Source organism: Ctenopharyngodon idella, chromosome 13, assembly GCF_019924925.1.
Source record: "Ctenopharyngodon idella isolate HZGC_01 chromosome 13, HZGC01, whole genome shotgun sequence".
NCBI lineage: Eukaryota > Metazoa > Chordata > Actinopteri > Cypriniformes > Xenocyprididae > Ctenopharyngodon > Ctenopharyngodon idella.
The window spans coordinates 9,430,001-9,448,567 of record NC_067232.1 but is presented as its reverse complement, the minus strand read 5'-3'; the positions used below and the strand labels follow the sequence as shown (position 1 = coordinate 9,448,567).

At 37.9% G+C, this 18,567-nt stretch overlaps 1 protein-coding gene across 2 annotated transcripts in view; it reads left to right on the top strand.

Moving 5' to 3' along the window:
• The window catches only part of adka (adenosine kinase a), a 152,392-nt gene that overhangs the window by 73,921 nt on the left and 59,904 nt on the right, over positions 1 to 18,567 (top strand). For both annotated transcript variants that reach the window (XM_051916429.1, XM_051916430.1), the window contains exon 6: positions 5,047 to 5,155. In XM_051916429.1, coding sequence (XP_051772389.1) covers positions 5,047 to 5,155 — 109 coding nt within the window. The remainder of the gene's footprint in view (positions 1 to 5,046; positions 5,156 to 18,567) is intronic.

The window sequence follows — 18,567 nt, the reverse complement described above, 5'->3', positions numbered from 1 at the left end:
AAACACCATCGATAGTAGGATTGGGAGCTTAATAATAATGAGTTTAATTATTCTGAATTTTTCTCAATGATTTTGGTTCCTTAATGATTTCATTAATGATTCTTTTAGCTCTTGATAACAAATATTTTGTAAAAAATAAAAGATAAAAAAAAAATTACTCTCAGAAGTTTGAGATTATTTTGAATTTCAACAGAACAGATGTGACAAATTAAAAATAAATATAATAAATTATATATAAATTATATGTAATTATATATTATATAATTAGCTTTTTATCAAATTTATTTCATATATTATTTTTTTTTAAATTGTAATTTTTAATTATAGTTTTTTATTAACATACTTATATTTAATATACTTATATTTATTTATTTATATTGTTATATATTTTACTTGTCATATATAACAAGATAAATACATTTTGGTTCGGTTAGTGAGTCGAGATTAATTTAGTAACCACTCTGGCTGATTCATATTTTTTATTCTCTAAAAACAACCGGCTCATAAGAGTCATTTGTTCAAGAGTCAATATGTTTTGTGCTATAGATTCACAAAGGTGCTGCTTAGTAGTAGTGCAGGAAACTGTATTTTGGAGCTTGAGAGACTTACTATAAACTCTTGTATGTTTTGGAGATCTTCAAAGATATTTTAAGAGTTCACTGGAAAATGTGTACACTTTACTTATGAAATCATTCCTGGGAGGACTATTCCCTTAATAAAAAAAAATGCATGCATTTGCAGGGGCACCGGTGTCAGTGACATCAGCTGAATAATAGATGCCCCTCTGAGACAGTCGTGATCGTTCAGGTGGTGATCTGCATTTGTTTTGCATGTTGTCAGCCATGCTATTGCCTTTTAATCAGAGCTGCCAACAAAACTATTGTAAGTGTGTGTGTGTGCATGAACAACCGCTCACAGGTGTGTCCCTTTTGAACCGAGCTGAAAAAATAGAGTAACTTCAGATCATCCTGGTTGCTTTATTGTTTCTCATCCACGCACTTGCTGTAAAAGGGTTGATGTTGAGATGAGTGTTGATGAAAGCAAATGCTAACAGATTTCTCCAGGTATCATAGACCACCATGGAGTACATATACTTTTGGTCATATAACGCATGTTTGAGAGGACCCATGTAGTCAGGGGAAGATATGAATGTTGAGAAGGAGATTTATGAGGACTGGTCTCTTTGTTTGGACTGTCATAGAGTTAGTGTGAGCAGGCTATGCATTAGAGACAGTTTGAAAGAGCAGCGGCTTGTAGAGCTGTCAGCCTTGGCCTTATGAGGCTCTGCTCATTAGCACCTCACCTGTCAAAGCAGACCCTTTCATTACAGGAGATTCGCAGACCTGCAGCTCAAGGCCTGAAAGCGGCTTAATCAATATCTTCCTCAATAGTTTCTCCCTGCAGCTATGCAGCGCACCTGTACACAGCCGCTGGTGAGACTGGCCAGACGGGAAACGGTGTTAAAAGACCCCGCTGATTTCAGACTGGCTTGGGAGGGAGGAGGGAGAGGTCACGGGTCTACAGCCTGCAGCGAGAGGTCTGCCCTTCCTCTCAGCACTGCTTCTCACTGTGCGCGGTAATGATAGCGTGGAGGAGAGTCCGACACAATCTGCCTGGTCAGATCAGCGTGACTCTGCCACTCTAAATGCTTATTATGCCTTAATGGATTTGATTTTGATTAACACGATGACATCAAGCAGAAGGGTGTCAGATCTGCATCTTTCATGTTCCACTGTGAAAATTACAAGCAGTTGCTTTTTTGTCAAGGGGGCTTGCTACTTTATTAGATGTATATACATAGTAAAGATGCACAATGTATGTGTGTATTAATCAGTTTAAAATAAAGCTTCAAAAAAGTGTTTGTATTTAACAAAAATAAAGCCAAAATGTAAAAGCCATGTGTGACAAACTAAGGACACCCTTATTGTTTCCTTAAGAATTAAAGGGTTAGTTCACCCAAAAATGAAAATTCTGTCATTAATTACTCACCCTCATGTCGTTCCACACCCGTAAGAACTTCGTTCGTCTTCGGAACACAAATTAAGATGTTTTTTATAAAATCCGATGGCTCAGTGAGGCCTGCATTGCCAGCAAGTTTAAATGCCCAGAAAGCTACTAATGACGTATTTAAAACAGTTCATGTGACTACAGTGGTGCAACCTTAATGTTATGAAGCGACGAGAATACTTTTTGTGCGCCAAAAAAACGAAATAATGGCTTTATTCAACAATATCTAGTGATGGGCGATTTCAAAACACTGCTTCATGGGGCGTGACTTTGGCAGTTTGATACACGCTCCGAACCACTGATTCGAAACAAAACATTCGTAAAGCTTTAAAGCTTGTGTACTCATTGCTTCATAACATTAAGGTTGAACCACTGTAGTCACATGAACTGTTTTAAATACGTCTTCAGTAGCTTTCTGGGCATTGAAAGTGTTAATTGTCTTGCTGACAATGCAGGCCTCACTGAGCCATCGGATTTAATGAAAAATATCTTAATTTGTGTTCCGAAGATGAACGAAGGTCTTACGGGTGTGGAACGACATGAGGGTGAGTAATTAATGACAGAATTTTCATTTTTGGGTGAACTAACCCTTTAAGAGGGTGAGTAGCTGTCAGGCGCTGCTAATCAAATGTCTTTGATTAATTGATCATCAGCAAGTGTGACCAACTCTATAAAAGCAGAAGTTTTGCCAGTTTGCTGGTCTGGAGCATTCAGGTGTGTATTAACAATGTCAAGGAGGAAAGACATCAGCAATGATCTTAGAGAAGCAAGTGTTGCTGCCATCAATCTGAAGTCCGTCATTCTACAGTGAGGAAGATTATTCACAACTGGAAGATATTCAAAACAGACACCAATCTTCCCTGGAGTGGACGTCCCAGCAAATTCACATGCAGACAGCCCAAGAGCTACACCTCAGTCTCTACAGGCCTCAGTTAGCATGTTAAATGTTAAAGTTCATGACAGTACAATTAGAAAAAGACGGGATAAGTATGGCATGTTTGGAAGGGTTGCCAGGAGAAAGCCTCTTCTCTCTTACAAAAAAACATGGCAGCACAGCTTAGGTTTGCAAAGTTGCATCTGAACAAACAAGTGGAGATGTTTGGCCATAATGCACCACGCCAAGTTTGTTGAAAACTAAACATAGCATATCAGAACAAACACCGCATACCAAAAGTCAAGCATGCTGATGGAGGGATGATGATTTGGGACATGTTTTGTAACCACAGGCCCTGGGCATCTCACAGTCATTGAGTTGACCATGAACACCTCTGTGTACCAAAGTATTCTAGAGTCAAATGTGTGGCCATTCGTCCAACAGCTAAAGCTTAGCCAAAATTGGGTCATGCAACTGGACAATGATCACCAGCACAAGATCACCAGCAAATCTCTGCATATTTTGAGATATATATATATATATATATATATATATATATAACTGAAATATATATATATATATATATATATATATATATATATATATATATATATATATATATATATATATGTATATGTATATATATATATATATATATAACTGAAGACAGTGCTTACTGATATAGACTTACTCTCTTTGGAGTGGACTTTGTGCTTTGTAAATTTGCAGACTTTTTTCATGCTCAAACAGCAATATTACCAAGTTCAAAATGTATAAAAAGCATAATAGGACCCCTTTAAAATAATGTAGATTTTTATATGCCAAAATCTGTGTGTGTGTGTATACATATTTCTGGTTACTTGATTTAAATTTATATTCTCTTGAACCCTTTTTAACAGGCATGCACCTGTTCATAAATACTCTGTCTCTGCCATTTCTATCAAACCTCTTCACTTTTCCTCCAAACGCCATAACCGCAGGTCTATTGATTCTCATTTGTGGCCTGACTGTGCATAGCAGTGCTTTTTCTGTAAGGCTAATGCTGCTTCATTGTAGCAGCTAGCCTGTTGGGACCGCATCCTCTCAGTAACAAGTGAATAATGAGAGTGGTTGTTTTTCAAAGTGGAATTAGTTGTTTTTGTTGATACGAGGACCACCGGGAGGTTAATGGAGAAACAGCAGTCCCGGTGGACGTTTGCAGTTCTCCTGCATTATTGATTTGTTTGTTCATTTATTTATGGGAAAGGTCTTGTAAGGCATTTGCACTTAAATAAAAAGAAGAGAAATAAAGAAAAAAGTGTTGATATTTAATTCTGGCAGAGCTGACACAAAGCAGCTGTTTAGAAAAACGTAGTCCATATGTTAGCCATATTCCGCCTACAGCAATTTACAAAGTTACAGCAGCAGCGGCACGTTTTCATGGAGCTACATAATTTACACAATCACCCTGAAGATAGAGTTGGTTTCTCAACTGCATTATGTGACTTTTTTTTTTTTTTTTTTTTCTTTCTTTTTTTTTTTTTTTTTTCATATAAAGCCATTTAAGGGAAGGAAATGGGTATTGGTGTTATGAGAAGTAGACAGTGCCTTTGGGTCATATAATGATCATAATTTGAAGATACAATTTTTCTCCAAAACCTTCTGGAGAAAAATTCATTTCTGAAACATTTTATTTAGGTATTCAACTTGTAGTTTTTTTTCTTGCTGGACAATTTATCTTGCTCTTTTTTTTTCTTTTTTTTCTGGCCTGGTTTCAATGCATGACTCCACCACAAAACATAATATATTTTCTAATAACTTTTAAAAATATATATATATATATATATTTTTTTTTTATGTACTATATATCATATTTCTGGCATACAAAAATGTCTACTGTAAGAATGTATAATATTTATTACAATTTATTAAAATATAATTTTTATTTATATAACTGAGGTTATGTTTTCTTTACAAAACAATGTACAACAATTTAAAGGACTTTTAATTTTGAATCCTGGAAGCTGGAAATTATATTTCCATTATATAAATCCTTAAGGTAATATTCAAACACACCTTTGCTGGAACATAATGGCTTACTCTACAAATGATTTGTTTATAATATTGACTCCAATTTATACTCTGACAGTTAGATTTACTGTAGTTTTGTGTTTTTGTTCCATTAGGTCTCTTGTTGCGAATCTCGCTGCTGCTAATTGCTACAAAAAAGAGAAACACCTCGATCTGGAGGACAACTGGAAGCTTGTTGAGAAAGCCCAAGTTTACTACATCGCTGTAAGTACAAATACCTCTCTTGACACTTTTGCCTTTTTTGCAGTTTGTCACCATGTGATAGTGTTAAAATTCAGCTTTTCAAGTTGTTGGCAGTTTGTTTCTTCTTTTTTTTTTTTTTAACCAAGCCATCAGATTGCCGAGGGTGCAACTTTTTCCTCTCGATGAAGGATAAGAGATTTTGTTTAAATGTGTGTTTTCAAATGTAATCTAATGGTATAAACATTGTCATCTAGAGTATATAAATTCTGTTCCAAGCCCTACAATGCAGAGACGCATGAAGTCCCCAAAGGGCTGTAACTGGTACTGCAAGGCAGGGAATGGAGTCTGAAGTGCAGTCAGTCGGCATGCAGCAGCATGCTCTTTGACCTGTGAGAGTCTAGAGGTTTGATCAACAGGTCGCAAGGGGCGGGATGACTCACTCTGAAGGTCACCGTCCAAACCGACGTTTACATTTACTGCGCATGCACCTTAAGCCCTTGAAAAAACAAGTTTGTCTAAGCGCTCGTCCGCTCCGTCAGTCAACTGTGCTGGTTAATTCTGAGTACACACTGCGAGAAGAGATAGATGCAAAAAGCCGCTGCTCGTAATTACCGGTAATCAAGGTTGGTGTGAAACGAGCGACCCCATTACACTCCGACCTTATTGTTAATGAGCCATTGCAAATGTGATTGGGATGGCTCTTCACGTGGGTCTGTACCTGCTGTAAGCTCCATTCATCGAGGGAAAGTCTGGCATCCGCATGGACTCGGACATCATTTGTTGAATACCTGTATTGTACGACTGTGATTAACCTCGAAGCAGGAATCAGTCTTTGAAGCTCAATTTGGCAGCCATTGTAACGTGACACTCTAATCAAATCATTTTCGTCCCTGATTAAACGTTTTTCATCACACTGTCGTTTGGTGAATGGGAAGCTCGAGGCTATACATGAATATTGAGGAGCCGTTGTGTGTTGACAGCCTTTGTGTTTTCGAACTTGACTGAATATGCTGACGTTTATGGGAAAGTGCCCTGATGGCTCTGTCGCTTCATCAGCTTGTTGTCGCTGTTGCTTCTTTTCGCGCAAGGCGCTCCGCCGAGCGTTGAGATCCACTTCAAGTCATGCCCTTGGATGAATGGCTGTCCTCAATGGCAGAGAAAGAAAGTGAACGAGCAAGCACATTCCAGTGTTTATTGAAAGTCTTGTCCCCGTTTTGTCAGCCTAGGCTTTTCGGTAGTGCTTGTTTGACAGCGATCCTGAGGGAGAGGTGATAGTTTCTGTTGTGATGCCCTGCTCAGTTTGTCCGAGGCTCAAATTTCAGCTGAGATTGGGGTGTTGAGCGTCCCAGCGAGCAGGCTTGTTTTTCCTCCACAGGTCCAAACCGAGTTGTGATAGCAGCTTCTCCAGGTCTCCGCTCTACAGACATGTTTAATGCATTTGGCCTAGCTGCACAGCCACTCCAGCCCCCCATTTTTCTTGTTCTCGCTCACTCTCTTTCTGGCCAGAGGCAGCCCGGTGATGGTCGAGGAGTGTGAGAATTGATTATCCAGCCAGAGAAAGTTCATTACTGGAGTAGATCTTCTCCCACCTTAATGGTGGAGCAACCGTTCTTGAATTCTGCCCCTGGTCTCAGTTTGGTGAGCAAGTAGAGATGGACCCGGTCCCTGAAGGGACCCAGAAGGGAGCTGACTTGACCGCAGCAGGAGCACCGACCGAGGTCTAGGCAGTCGAAGTCTCTACGGACTTCCTCTTTGTTCTACACGCACTTGTTTCTGAGAATGGACTCCAGTGCTTGTTTTGGCTGGGCGTCAGATCTTGATTGTTTGAACTGAGAAACTGAAAACAGGCCGGTTGATCAAATAAACTGAGTGCTCTTGTTCGTAGTCCTGCTGGTTATCTGGGAGTTTCTGTATTCGACTGACGCAGGATTATGTAAGCGATTTCCTCTTCCATATAACCATCACAGGCTGTGGCACCAGCCAGTCTGTCCTTGTTATGCATCAAGCCACATCTGTCTCTTTCTCTGTCTCTGTCTCTGTCTTTCTCTCTCTCTCTCTCTCTCTCTCTCTCTCTCTCTCTCTCTCTCTCTCTCTCTCTGTTTTTAAGTATCTCTTTCTTCTCCTCTGTTTGCACAAAGAGACTCTTGCCTTTTTGTCAAATGAATGCAATCTAGACTAATTCATTAGAGCGGGGTAAAAATATTTTCTGATTAATTGCGATAGTCAATCTAGATATCAAGTCATAAAATCCCAAGATAAATCTTTTATTTTATATACAGCATGACCAGTGTAGTCTAATTCACAAATAAATGACTCTTATGAACCAGTTATTTTTAGAGAGTCAAAAACACACTACAGTAGATCCATCTGAGTGGTTAATAGATTAGTATCAGGTTAATATTTCAACAAAAGAATATTTTTATATTTTCCATATCGGTCTGTCTGTATTTATTTGTCTATCTGTCTGTCAACAAATATTAAAAGATGCACTTACTGTAAGTAATCATAGCTTGATGTTATTTTAGTAACTTGATTTTAATTTAACACTAATTGAAACAAACAAATAACTGGTGAATCAGGATTGAAACAGGAGTTGTATATTAATACCCGAAACTGTAATTCATCCATAATTTGGGTCTTCTGCGTAAAAGTGATGAATTAAATCCCAGATCATTTAAAATGCAAATATGTTGGCTGGGTTTGTAGTGAGTTAGGCTGGATTTATGATTTGTGGCTGTGCAAATATGTAATTGCCATGTAATTGGCAACCCTGTGAGCCCATCTGTGATATCACAATACAGTGGTGGTCAATCCTCAGCTTACCCCCTTAGAGAGCTCTTACACTGGACTACTTCAGATCTGGTCAGATTCTCTCATAGCTCCCTTGACATTATGGGAGAGCACATTGTGACGGCACCCCAGTCCACTGCCAGAATTCTTATCTGCTATTTACGGAGTCATGGCCCTAAAATTGTACCGTATCATGGTATCAATCAGGACTGCTCCATTTTCCACCTAAGCACCTCTCTGTAACCAGCTAGATTTACTCATTTAATGGTAAACAAGGACATATTGTGAATCGTGAGTGCAGAGGTCTGCTCGATAGTCCTCCGCGGTGCATTTTGCTGAGATTGTTTTTTAAAGAGGGCTGAGTGGAGACCATCCAGCACCATTTCCACTTAATGCACTGTGGCATGCTTCAGTGCAGTGATAAGGGAGGCCTCCTTGAGCGGTAATCTCCATTGACCTTGTGTTCAGAGTGGAAGACATCCCTGTGTGAACATGAAACCATGCAACTCACTCACTTTAACCTCAGGGATTGATTTTAATTTACCATGATGGTGTTCTTTTGAGAGCCTAGATATGCATTTCCTGAAGGAAATACCAGTGCTTGCAAGGCATAAGAATGATAGTGGTACAGATATGGGTAAATTTAAGTCTTAAGCTTTGGTTCTGCATAAATGAAATGCTGAATTACTGGTGCTTTCTTGTTTTATTGACATTTAGCACATAACTTAGTCAGCTGCTGCTCAAGAATCAACACATAATCTCTGTAAAGTGTAAAGGCGGTTTATAAATAATTAAAGGATGCAAGGATGAAACAACCAATCACATAATGATTTAGTAAGTAAATATATACATGTTTATGTATAATTATATTACTATATATTATATAGTATTTAAATGTATTTATATATAAATAATATAAAAATATTGGTAACGCTTTACAATAAAGGTTCATTAGTTAACATTAGTTAACATGAACTAATAATAAACTGCATTTCTACAGCATTTATTTATTTCTTTGTTAACGTTATGTGAACATTTACTAATACATTATTAAAATCTTGTTAACATTAGTTAATGCACTGTGAACTAACATGAACAAACAATGAACAACTGTATTTTCATTAACTATTGTTAACAAAGATTAGTAAACACAGTAACAAATGTATTGCTCATGGTTAGTTCATGTTAGTTAATACATTAACTAATGTTTAGCTAATGAACCTTATTGTAAAGTGTTACCAAAATATTACTATTATTTTTTTTATAAAAAATAATGAAATAATATATATGTAAATATATTTTATATTGTATCTATTTTATAATATAGGTTGTATTTATCATTAGTTTGAATAAAATGTTTTGAATAAGCAAGTTTAAAAAATTACAGTAATACAGTAATTTAGACTTAAAGTAAAAAAAATAAAGACTCCACCTCACCTCCACTAATTTACAATGAGGCTGAAATTATCTATAAAATAATGTTTGGATGCACTTTGTCATGTAGTTTGGGCTAAATTAATTGAAGAAGTTATGCTTCTATGCTAATACTTAATGTTAGAGGTTAGAACAAATCCCAACCACAGTGTTTGGGAAATATCAATATTGTGCCGTCTTGCAAGCTCTGTAAATATTAACAGCAAAACTCACAATTGTTGTCCCCCTCGTTTTTTTCTGCTCCCCTCCCTCTTTCCTCAGTTTCATTCATCTGTAAATCAGATTAGCGTGAGGGAGTTTGTGCGGTAAAGCACTGATTAATGATGCCTGCCGCCGACTCCCAGCGCGCCCGTTACCGAAGGGTGCAATTGGACAAGAGGAGAGTTAATAGAGGCTCGGGCCAGGCCGGGCAGCACGCAGCTCTGCCACCGTGGCATGGCAGAGGACAGCATGCAGGCAGAACAGCCATTTTTCACTGGAGAAGAGAAAGAGGGGAGGGAAGAGGAGGGAGGGAGGGGTGTTGAACTTGTGCCAAATGTTTGGTGGCAGGCTGTTGCTAGGAAATCAGAATCCTGAGGCAGTGTTCTTCAGTGAGCAGTAATGAGAGACAGGAACAGAGCTGCAAAAATCACACACACCAAAAATGGAGATGGATTTCAGAGACTTGAGCTCATTCACAGGGCCAGTTGTGCCTGGATTGAGTTTATTCTGTCCTGATTTCTATAGGAATGTCAAATTATGGTCTGTTAAAGGGATAGTCCTCCCAAAAAATGTAATTCTGTCATCATTTACTCATCTTTATGTTGAAAGGAGATATTTAGCACAGTGTCCAAGTTGCTCTTTTTCACAACTATCACTAGTCCCCATACTCTTTTATTGTATGGGAAAAGAGCAGCGTGCACATTCCACTAAATATCTCATTTTCTTTTCCATGCACAAAATAAACTCACACAGGTTTGGGACAACATGAGGGTGAGCAAATGTTCTTATGGATTTAATAAATTGCCCTTTTCATCGTAAAAAATAAAATTGAAGCAATTATATGGAGAATTAAATATTTCCTATATTATATTATATTATATTATTAATAAAAAAACAATGTAATTTATTTTGATTGAGTCATTTTCTCTCTCTAAAAAAGTTTTATTTAAAAAGCATTTTCATTATTAGAAATAAACCTGAATTAAAATATGAATCCTTCTCGTAATAAACATAAGAAAGCTCAAATGTGTTGTGTATTACACCTGAGCATTAACCTCAGCATGTCATTCGTCTCTGCTGTGAGTGAACACGTAGTCTCTGAAGGCACTGACATGCAACCATTCTCTTAAAGAAACAGGAGCAATTTTCCCCTCTAAAAGGTGTGTACGTATTCACGTTAAAGGGGAGGGAGGAAATCAAAACGGGGGTGTGGTGAAGTGTGAGAGAGATGAAGATAATTAAAAATGGGGTCCGACGGGCCTCTGAGGCCCCAGCTGCAGATGGTTCTAGAACAGCCCAGGGACATAAAAGAGGAGCTCTTGACACTTGCAGGCGTGTGCCAGTTCCACTGAGTGGATGGTTCGTCCAGGGAGGATGTGGCTGTGCCGTGGAGGAAGCCGTGAAAGGAAGTGTCACCTGTGAAAAAGAAACTCTCTCTCTCTCTCTCTCTCTCTCTCTCTCTCTCTCTCTCTCTCTCTCTTTGTTTTTCTCTCTAACACTATCTATAGCTCACTTTTCACATTGCCTAGCATGAGCTTTCAGACCTGTAAGTGCTATGGTGCACACAAAGCAGGTTGAGCTACGTCTAAAATACTGTCAGCCGAGCAGGAGAGAGAAACCATTAACTGATACAGCAAGCGGTATGGCAGCCTACACCCTGAAGTGGCATTATTCTCTCTCTCTCTTTTTCTCCATCACCCTCTCCCTCTGTTTTTTCCTCTTCCTTTTTTCACCAATCAGACATCAGAGTTCCCTGGCAACAAAATTGGGCACCGGGTTGGGGGTTGGTTGTATTTCATACTCATAATGACACCTCGTTCACAAGGGCTCTGCCGATGATTTCAGCGAGGTGACTCGCAATGCCATCCCTCCCACGTAGGTATTGCTGCTTTTGCTCAGACACACGCACACACAAATTCGCACTCAGGCAGCCCTCCTGCTGACCTTGAGCTGAATCTGGCGTCAGCTGCCCGCCAAACTGTATCCCCCCACCCCACCCCACTCAATTCCACCCAGAAAGATCACACAATGCAAATCCAGCTAGTGAGTGAAAGAAAATGACTGGCAGCCGCCCCGTCACTGCAGGCTGGTCACTATGGTGAATTGCGCGGATGAAATTTTAAATAGTGCTGCTTACTAGGGTTGTCACAATACCAATATTCTAGGACCAGTGAAATTTCACTATTCCGTTTACCACAACAAAAAATGAATTTGCATGAACAGTTAAAGTTAAAGATTAATATAAAAATATTAACAAATAAAACACAATTATATTATATTATATAATGGGCTGTCAAAAATGTTATATATATATATATATATATATATATATTACACACACATATATATATATATATATATATATACACACATATATATATATATATATATATATATATATATATATATATATATATATATATATATATATATATATATATATATATATATATATGTATATATGTGTGTATAATATGAATAAGGGCTGTCAATAGATTAAAATTTTTAATTGCGATTTATCGCGCACCCTTTTCACTTATCGTGAAATTAAGCATACACCATTTACGTCCATTTTGCCATCATTGCCTATATCCAGCAAAGTAAACCATCAGATTGAAGTGTGATTGTCACAAAACTGTATTTTTAAGCTTTTTGCAAGGTAAATTTAGGTGACTTTCCAAAAAAAAGGACACTTGCAGACTCCAAAAGGACACCAAATAACCAAATGATATGAGTCCATATAATTCATACACACCCATAAAAAAAAATTACAGCAAAAAATTTTTCAGAATTCAGTATATAGTATGTGCAACAGCAAAGAGCTTGTTTACATTTTAGACAAGTCAAGTTGCGATACTGAACAGAACCACATGGAGATGCCTAAAAAACCTAAACCAAACGCCTTTACCTGAATATATATACTAAAGTACACAGCAACATGCTTCAGTAATTTATTTGCATTAAATTATTTTAACGCGTTAAGGATTTTGAATTAATCGCATGCGTTAACATACAACCCCTCTTAGCAAAAGAGTGGCCAACTGAAGATGGTCCGCATATTTCTGATATTCTAAAACAGAGGAAGCATTTTGTGGCCCAGACTGCTATACTGAGGGAGAGCCCAAATTAATCATAAACCCTTGCTAAATTAATCTATCAATTTCACCTAGCAATAATATTGCACTTATAATCCGTTTACCATTTTATTATTTTTCCTCTAATAGCAGTCAGTAATGGTGAGGTCCTACATGATGATAAGAGTCTAATTGTACAATTATACGCACGTTGCATCTTAACCATTAGCCCCACTCCCCCCTTTTACCAATTCATTTATGCATGCGTAGTGCAAACACAACAGCAGCCAGTTAGGTATTATTTGCCATGTGTCTAATTTGCTGCGAATCAGGAAGGCATTTGTGCTGGTTGGGGATAGGAGGCTATATACCCGGTGGAGGCATGTTTGCCGTATAATTGAAGCATCATTAGCTGAGTGCATGTGGGTCGCGTTATAACATGAAGTTATGGCATCTCCTGTGACAACATGTGATTAGATTTTAGTCTCATTTAGTCACTGCCTACATCAATTACTATTTTATTGTGTTACTGTACACTACCATTCAAAAGTTTGAGGTCAGTACGATTTTTTTAATGTTTTTTATTTTTTTACATTTAAAAGAGCACAATTATTGACCATTTCATGAATATTTCGTACAGATGAGACCAGCAGGTTTTACTACATTTGCAAGGACATTTTCAGAAAAGCAAGTGCTCTCCAAAAGTTCCAGTAAATGCACGCACTCAGAGGAACGGCACTCGAGCACAGTCGATGCCTCTAAAGTGTACACACACTCTCACGCTCATTGCCGTAAACCTCCTTCAAACACAATCCTTTCCTGTCACTGAATAGGACTCGAAACGATCAAAGCCTCATGGAGTCGCGTGTTAGATCAACGTTTGATCCGACGGAGTGCTCTCCACGGCCAATGGAAACCCCTCTTCCTGCCTGCCCCCGGGGAGGAAGCGACCGGCTGAGAGGTCAGGCTAATATTTAGAGATGATAAGTGGATACCGCTGGAGGTCTCCAGGCCTCTTGTTAAGGGTTAGTTACCCGGCTCTGAGAAACCCCTCCTTCACGCCACCTCAGACATGGGATCGCTGCTCTACCAGACACTCCAGCTGAAACATTCATGTGCCACGGCCGTGAAATTGCCGAGAGTAGATGAAGTGCGGAGACACCCGAGTTGCAGCTGATTGTTTTTTAATGCGTTGAGCATTGAGACTCACACATTACTACACAGATCCGAGTACGAGAGCGGGATGATTTCGCCGATATGACAGGATCAATAAAATATCACAGAGTGTTAAATACTGTATCAAGTACATGCTGAGATCTAGCTGAATGAGGCAGCGGTTTTGAAACATGGTGAATGATTTAAATGCTAAATGACATTGAATATATCTCGTACTATTGATCTCATTTTCAAATTTTATTTAAGTCCTTCCCCTTGAGTCGATCAGTGCTATGCCGTCCAATGCAGGTTTTACCTAAGTGAGACGATATTACCCTGAACTTCTTTTCACCCATATTTGTACGGCTAAAGGCACAGTCTGTGGTATGCTTAATATTGTCTTTTCCTAAGATTTATGAGTACTTTTGGGGCCCCAAAAAGAAGAGATAAAGTTTCCTTCAAAGCCACAATTCACCTCGTCATTTATTAGCGGCGGCGTTGGGTTGGCAGATCCCAGCTTTGTGTGTGAGAAGAGTTAGAGTAACACTATGCAGATGTTTGGGCATAGAGCAGATGTCAAGAGCAGGGGATTGGGGAAGGAGGGATTCGCACTTCTCTCAGAGCGATTGCTCGTTTTACATCACCTGCAGTTGTAGATGGGTAATGATGTGCACGTTTACGCAAATCCCTTCCTCCGTGTCTGTCTTGAGCTTAAATGTGGACCCGCTTGCATGTAGTTTTTCAGAAAGCACTGAGGTTTTTCTAGAAAGCAAAATAGGTTGTAGGTTATTTTTCTCTTGCCCAAACAAGCTTGTTTTTTCTTCCTTGTTTTTCACACTCTGAGAGTCAGCGCTGGTGTGAAGTGAACTGGTGTGGGTGAGCGTATGTTGAGCTTTTGGTTGGCATGTATACCGAACACCTGAATGTCCTTTTACCTTTTCTTGTGTTTGGCTTTTTAAATTTCTCTCTCTCTTTGTTTCTTTCTAGTCCTATAAAATGTTTTTGTGAGACATGTTTGGAAGCATGCTCGGTGAAACATGAAATGTCTTAGCCCTGAGTTATAATTTTTTCCCCGTTTGCTTTCCTCTGGACTATGATGTTAACAAGCGGCCTCTGATTTATTTGTATATTGTTTTCAAATCGGTTTGTTTTTTGGCTGTAACCTGGCACACCTGGCTGAGGCCCATCATCCAGCCTCCAGGGCACCGACTGAAAGAGGCAGCAGCAATGCAGCTGTACTCCTACGCACACACACCCTCCCTCATATAAACAAGACATGCTTCATCCATAACAGTGGCCTTAAGCCTCCTGGCTGGATGCTGTGGTCATGTTTGGGACATGTAGGAAATGCCGGAGCAGAGCAGTGAGTATCAAATACATGTAGGCGTCATCTGACCTTCATTTATCTGATCTTTCCTGTCGGCTAAACATTTAAAACAAAAGCTTGACGTAAGAGGTTTAAATCAAGACTGTATTTACATGTTTCTTCAACTTAATGTCCCAGAGATTTGTTTAAAAAGTTCATTTTTATTTTGTTGTATGAAGGTCACATTAAAACGGTTTTGGACATGTTTTACCTTTTGGAAATGTTTTACCTTCATCATTTATTTTTGCTATTTTTGCAAATGTCCAGTATGTTGAAATTTTATGTTTTTACCCTTGTACCAAACTCAGACTTTTAATCAAAAACTATGAAAATCCATTATAAAAATATGATTTATTGAATATAATATTTTGATCATTTAAAAAAAATAAAATGTCTGAAACAGTTGGAAATTAAATTATATATTGAACATTTTTTGAATAAAAATTTTCACGCTTTTTGTAAAGATAATAATTTTCCATCATGTCCACAACACTGAACAATTGTTCAAATGTTTTTTTTCAAAAATGAGTGTACTTGTTTACCATGTATGATATGTGATGTGGAAGAAGATACAGAGAAATCAAGGTAAATATATATCACCTGTGAATATTTTTTTTTTTTTTTTTACATAATTTCCAGTTAAGCTGTAATTTTGCCAAATTTTGCAAAAAGTGCATATTCACTTATTATTGTTCATTCGTGTTTGGGGTACTCAGTAGGAGCTATAGTAGGAGATTATCCTTAAAGACAAAGGAGGCAGCCATTTTATTTTAAAAAAATTTAAAGGGTATGTGTAATGCAAAATTCACTTTTACATGGTGTTAGAACATAAATGTGTGTGTACACAACCACCCTATAATGATAAAAATCCACCCACTCCTTTTTTTTAATCCCCATAAATCATAAGCAGTGTCTTAGAACAAGCCTTTGGAGATTCTGGGCAAAGTGACATCACTTTGCACAGGCCCCGCCTACGACTGCTGACGGACTCTGCCATTTTCTCCAGGCCGGAGCAGCCATAGCGACACCGTCTCGTAAGCAACTGAGGTGTTTTGTTGTTGAATGAATGCAGTGGATTCGTTTTATTTTTGAAGAGAATGTGCCCCCACATTCACCCCTAAATTTGTTTGTCTGCGTGAAACATTTTACCAAACTGCTCTGTAAACGAGGGTCATTGCAAAGGGACAGTAGAAAACAGGTTTTGCTAAAAAGATGTTACTCCAGAATGGATCAGTACCAACTGTTTGTGATCCAGCTTATAGTCTCTGGAGCGATACTGGATACGGCAGTAATGAAGGTGAGAGCATGCACTTTATTATAGTTTATCGGAGTTGTTTTATGTTTTTGTTTTAAAAGTTCATTAAGCACCCCCTGAAAAGGCATAAGGTCTGTATATATTTGTTTACTGTTAGTTGTAACGAGTATTTTTGTGTAATTCGTTGTGTATGTTGATAATGCAAGAGAGAGAGTTTATGGATAAGACTTTAATGTGCACTTCTTGTACTGTGTTTTATTCAGCTCTTACTGTGATTTTCTGGAGTGAAAATGGACATTTCGTCTTTTGTGTACAATAAACTTCATAAAACTCATCAGTAAAAGTTTTGGCCATCATTCGGATGGGGTCCACTACAACAGGCTTGTACTAATAGTGGATAACATAATTTATAACCGTAATTAAACTAAACTATAAAATTCCTATGGTATTGAGATGTGGTGCAAATGACACCGAATTTTCAGGACAAAAGTGACAGTTTTTGTTGGTAGACACATAAAACATACTTATCACTCTCACACTAGTTTAAAGAGAACTTACATTCTAAAGGTCAGAAAAAGCCCATAGCTGGAGAAACACCCATGTATCCTAATGGCAAACTGTAAAGTATTTACCGTATAACAGGACCTCTTAGCATCATAGACTGTCTTGTTCCTATTTATGGAGCCACTGACAAGAAACTATTAAAAGAGCTATTAGCCAGTGACATAACAAGGTGACGTCGTGAAGCGCTCCATGATGGGCTCGTCATCTGTGGTTTGCTGGAAGATGTGAGTCATCGGACAGAAAGAGCAAAAGAGGATGAGATGAGGAAGTGGGTGAATAAGTTAATCTGAAAGGACAAGATTCCCGCTCCGATCTGTGTGCTTGACTCTATCAGTATCTCAGATGTCAGCCGTATCCATTAAAGAATTCAACAGATCATCATTCATGAGAGCAGGGGCTGCTATTGAGTTAAATCACATCTTAGTATTGACGTTGCAAGATATTAAAAGTGTTTTGTCTCAGCTTTTTCTCTTAGTTAAGCATATTTTCCCCCAGTGTATTCATACTGTAGGTATGTTTAATTCCATGACAATACACATTTTACTGTATAGAAATTGAATTATATTAATAAATTAGCACTTTCCTACTTTTCACGCAGAAATACTAATGAGCGCTTAGAATTACCCATAACAATCGTGGAGGCGTGGTGCTTTTATTAGGCCTGTTAATGGTAAGTGCTGAATTCCCTACAGTTTTGGGTGCTGTGGCTGGCTCTGGAGTTTCCAGCGCTCCGCTGCATGAATATTCAAACAGCTCCATTAATGAGAACAGAGCTGGATCAAGGCTGCGGGCTCCACGATACGCTTCAATATGAGTTTGAAGCAGCGCAGCTGGTGGGTATACGCACATCAGGATGTGATGCGGGGGCATTTCTGCCCTAGGATCTTTCTCAGAAAGAAGTCTTTTATTCTTTTTCCTTTCCTTTTTTTGGATTTTTAATAACACTGTACGTTTTGAAATGGATCTAATTCAAGGCGAAAAACACGTGTTGTCAATAAAAGAGTTTGAAATAGCGTAGGATTCTCAGATCAGCTTGAGTTAATTAGCAGCGCTTTAACGAGTTGTTTTAAATGAATTATGACGCAACAGATTTCTGAAGTGTCCTAAGATATTAAATGGTGAAATATAGTGACATAATTTACACTAACGTTCAAAAGTTTGGGGTGGGTACATTTTTTTTTTTTTTTTTTTTTTTTTGAAATAAGTTTTTTATGTTTACCAAGGCTGCATTTATTTGATTAAAAAATATTGTAATATTGTGAAATAATATGACAATTTAAAATATATATTTTAATAACATGTAATTTATTCCTGTGATGGCAAAGCTACATTTTCAGCATCATTACTCCAGTCTTCACATGATCTTTCAGAAATCATTCTAATATGCTGATTTGGTGTTCAAGAAATATTTCTTATTATTATCAATACTGAAATCAGTTGTGCTGCTTAATGTTTTTGTGGAAACTTTGATACATGCTCTTTAGTATTCTTCAAGAGAGCATTTATTTGAAATGGAAATCTTTTGTTTTACTGTCACTTTTGATCAGTTTAACAGTTCCTTTCTGAATAAAAGTCTTAATTAAGAAAAAAAAAA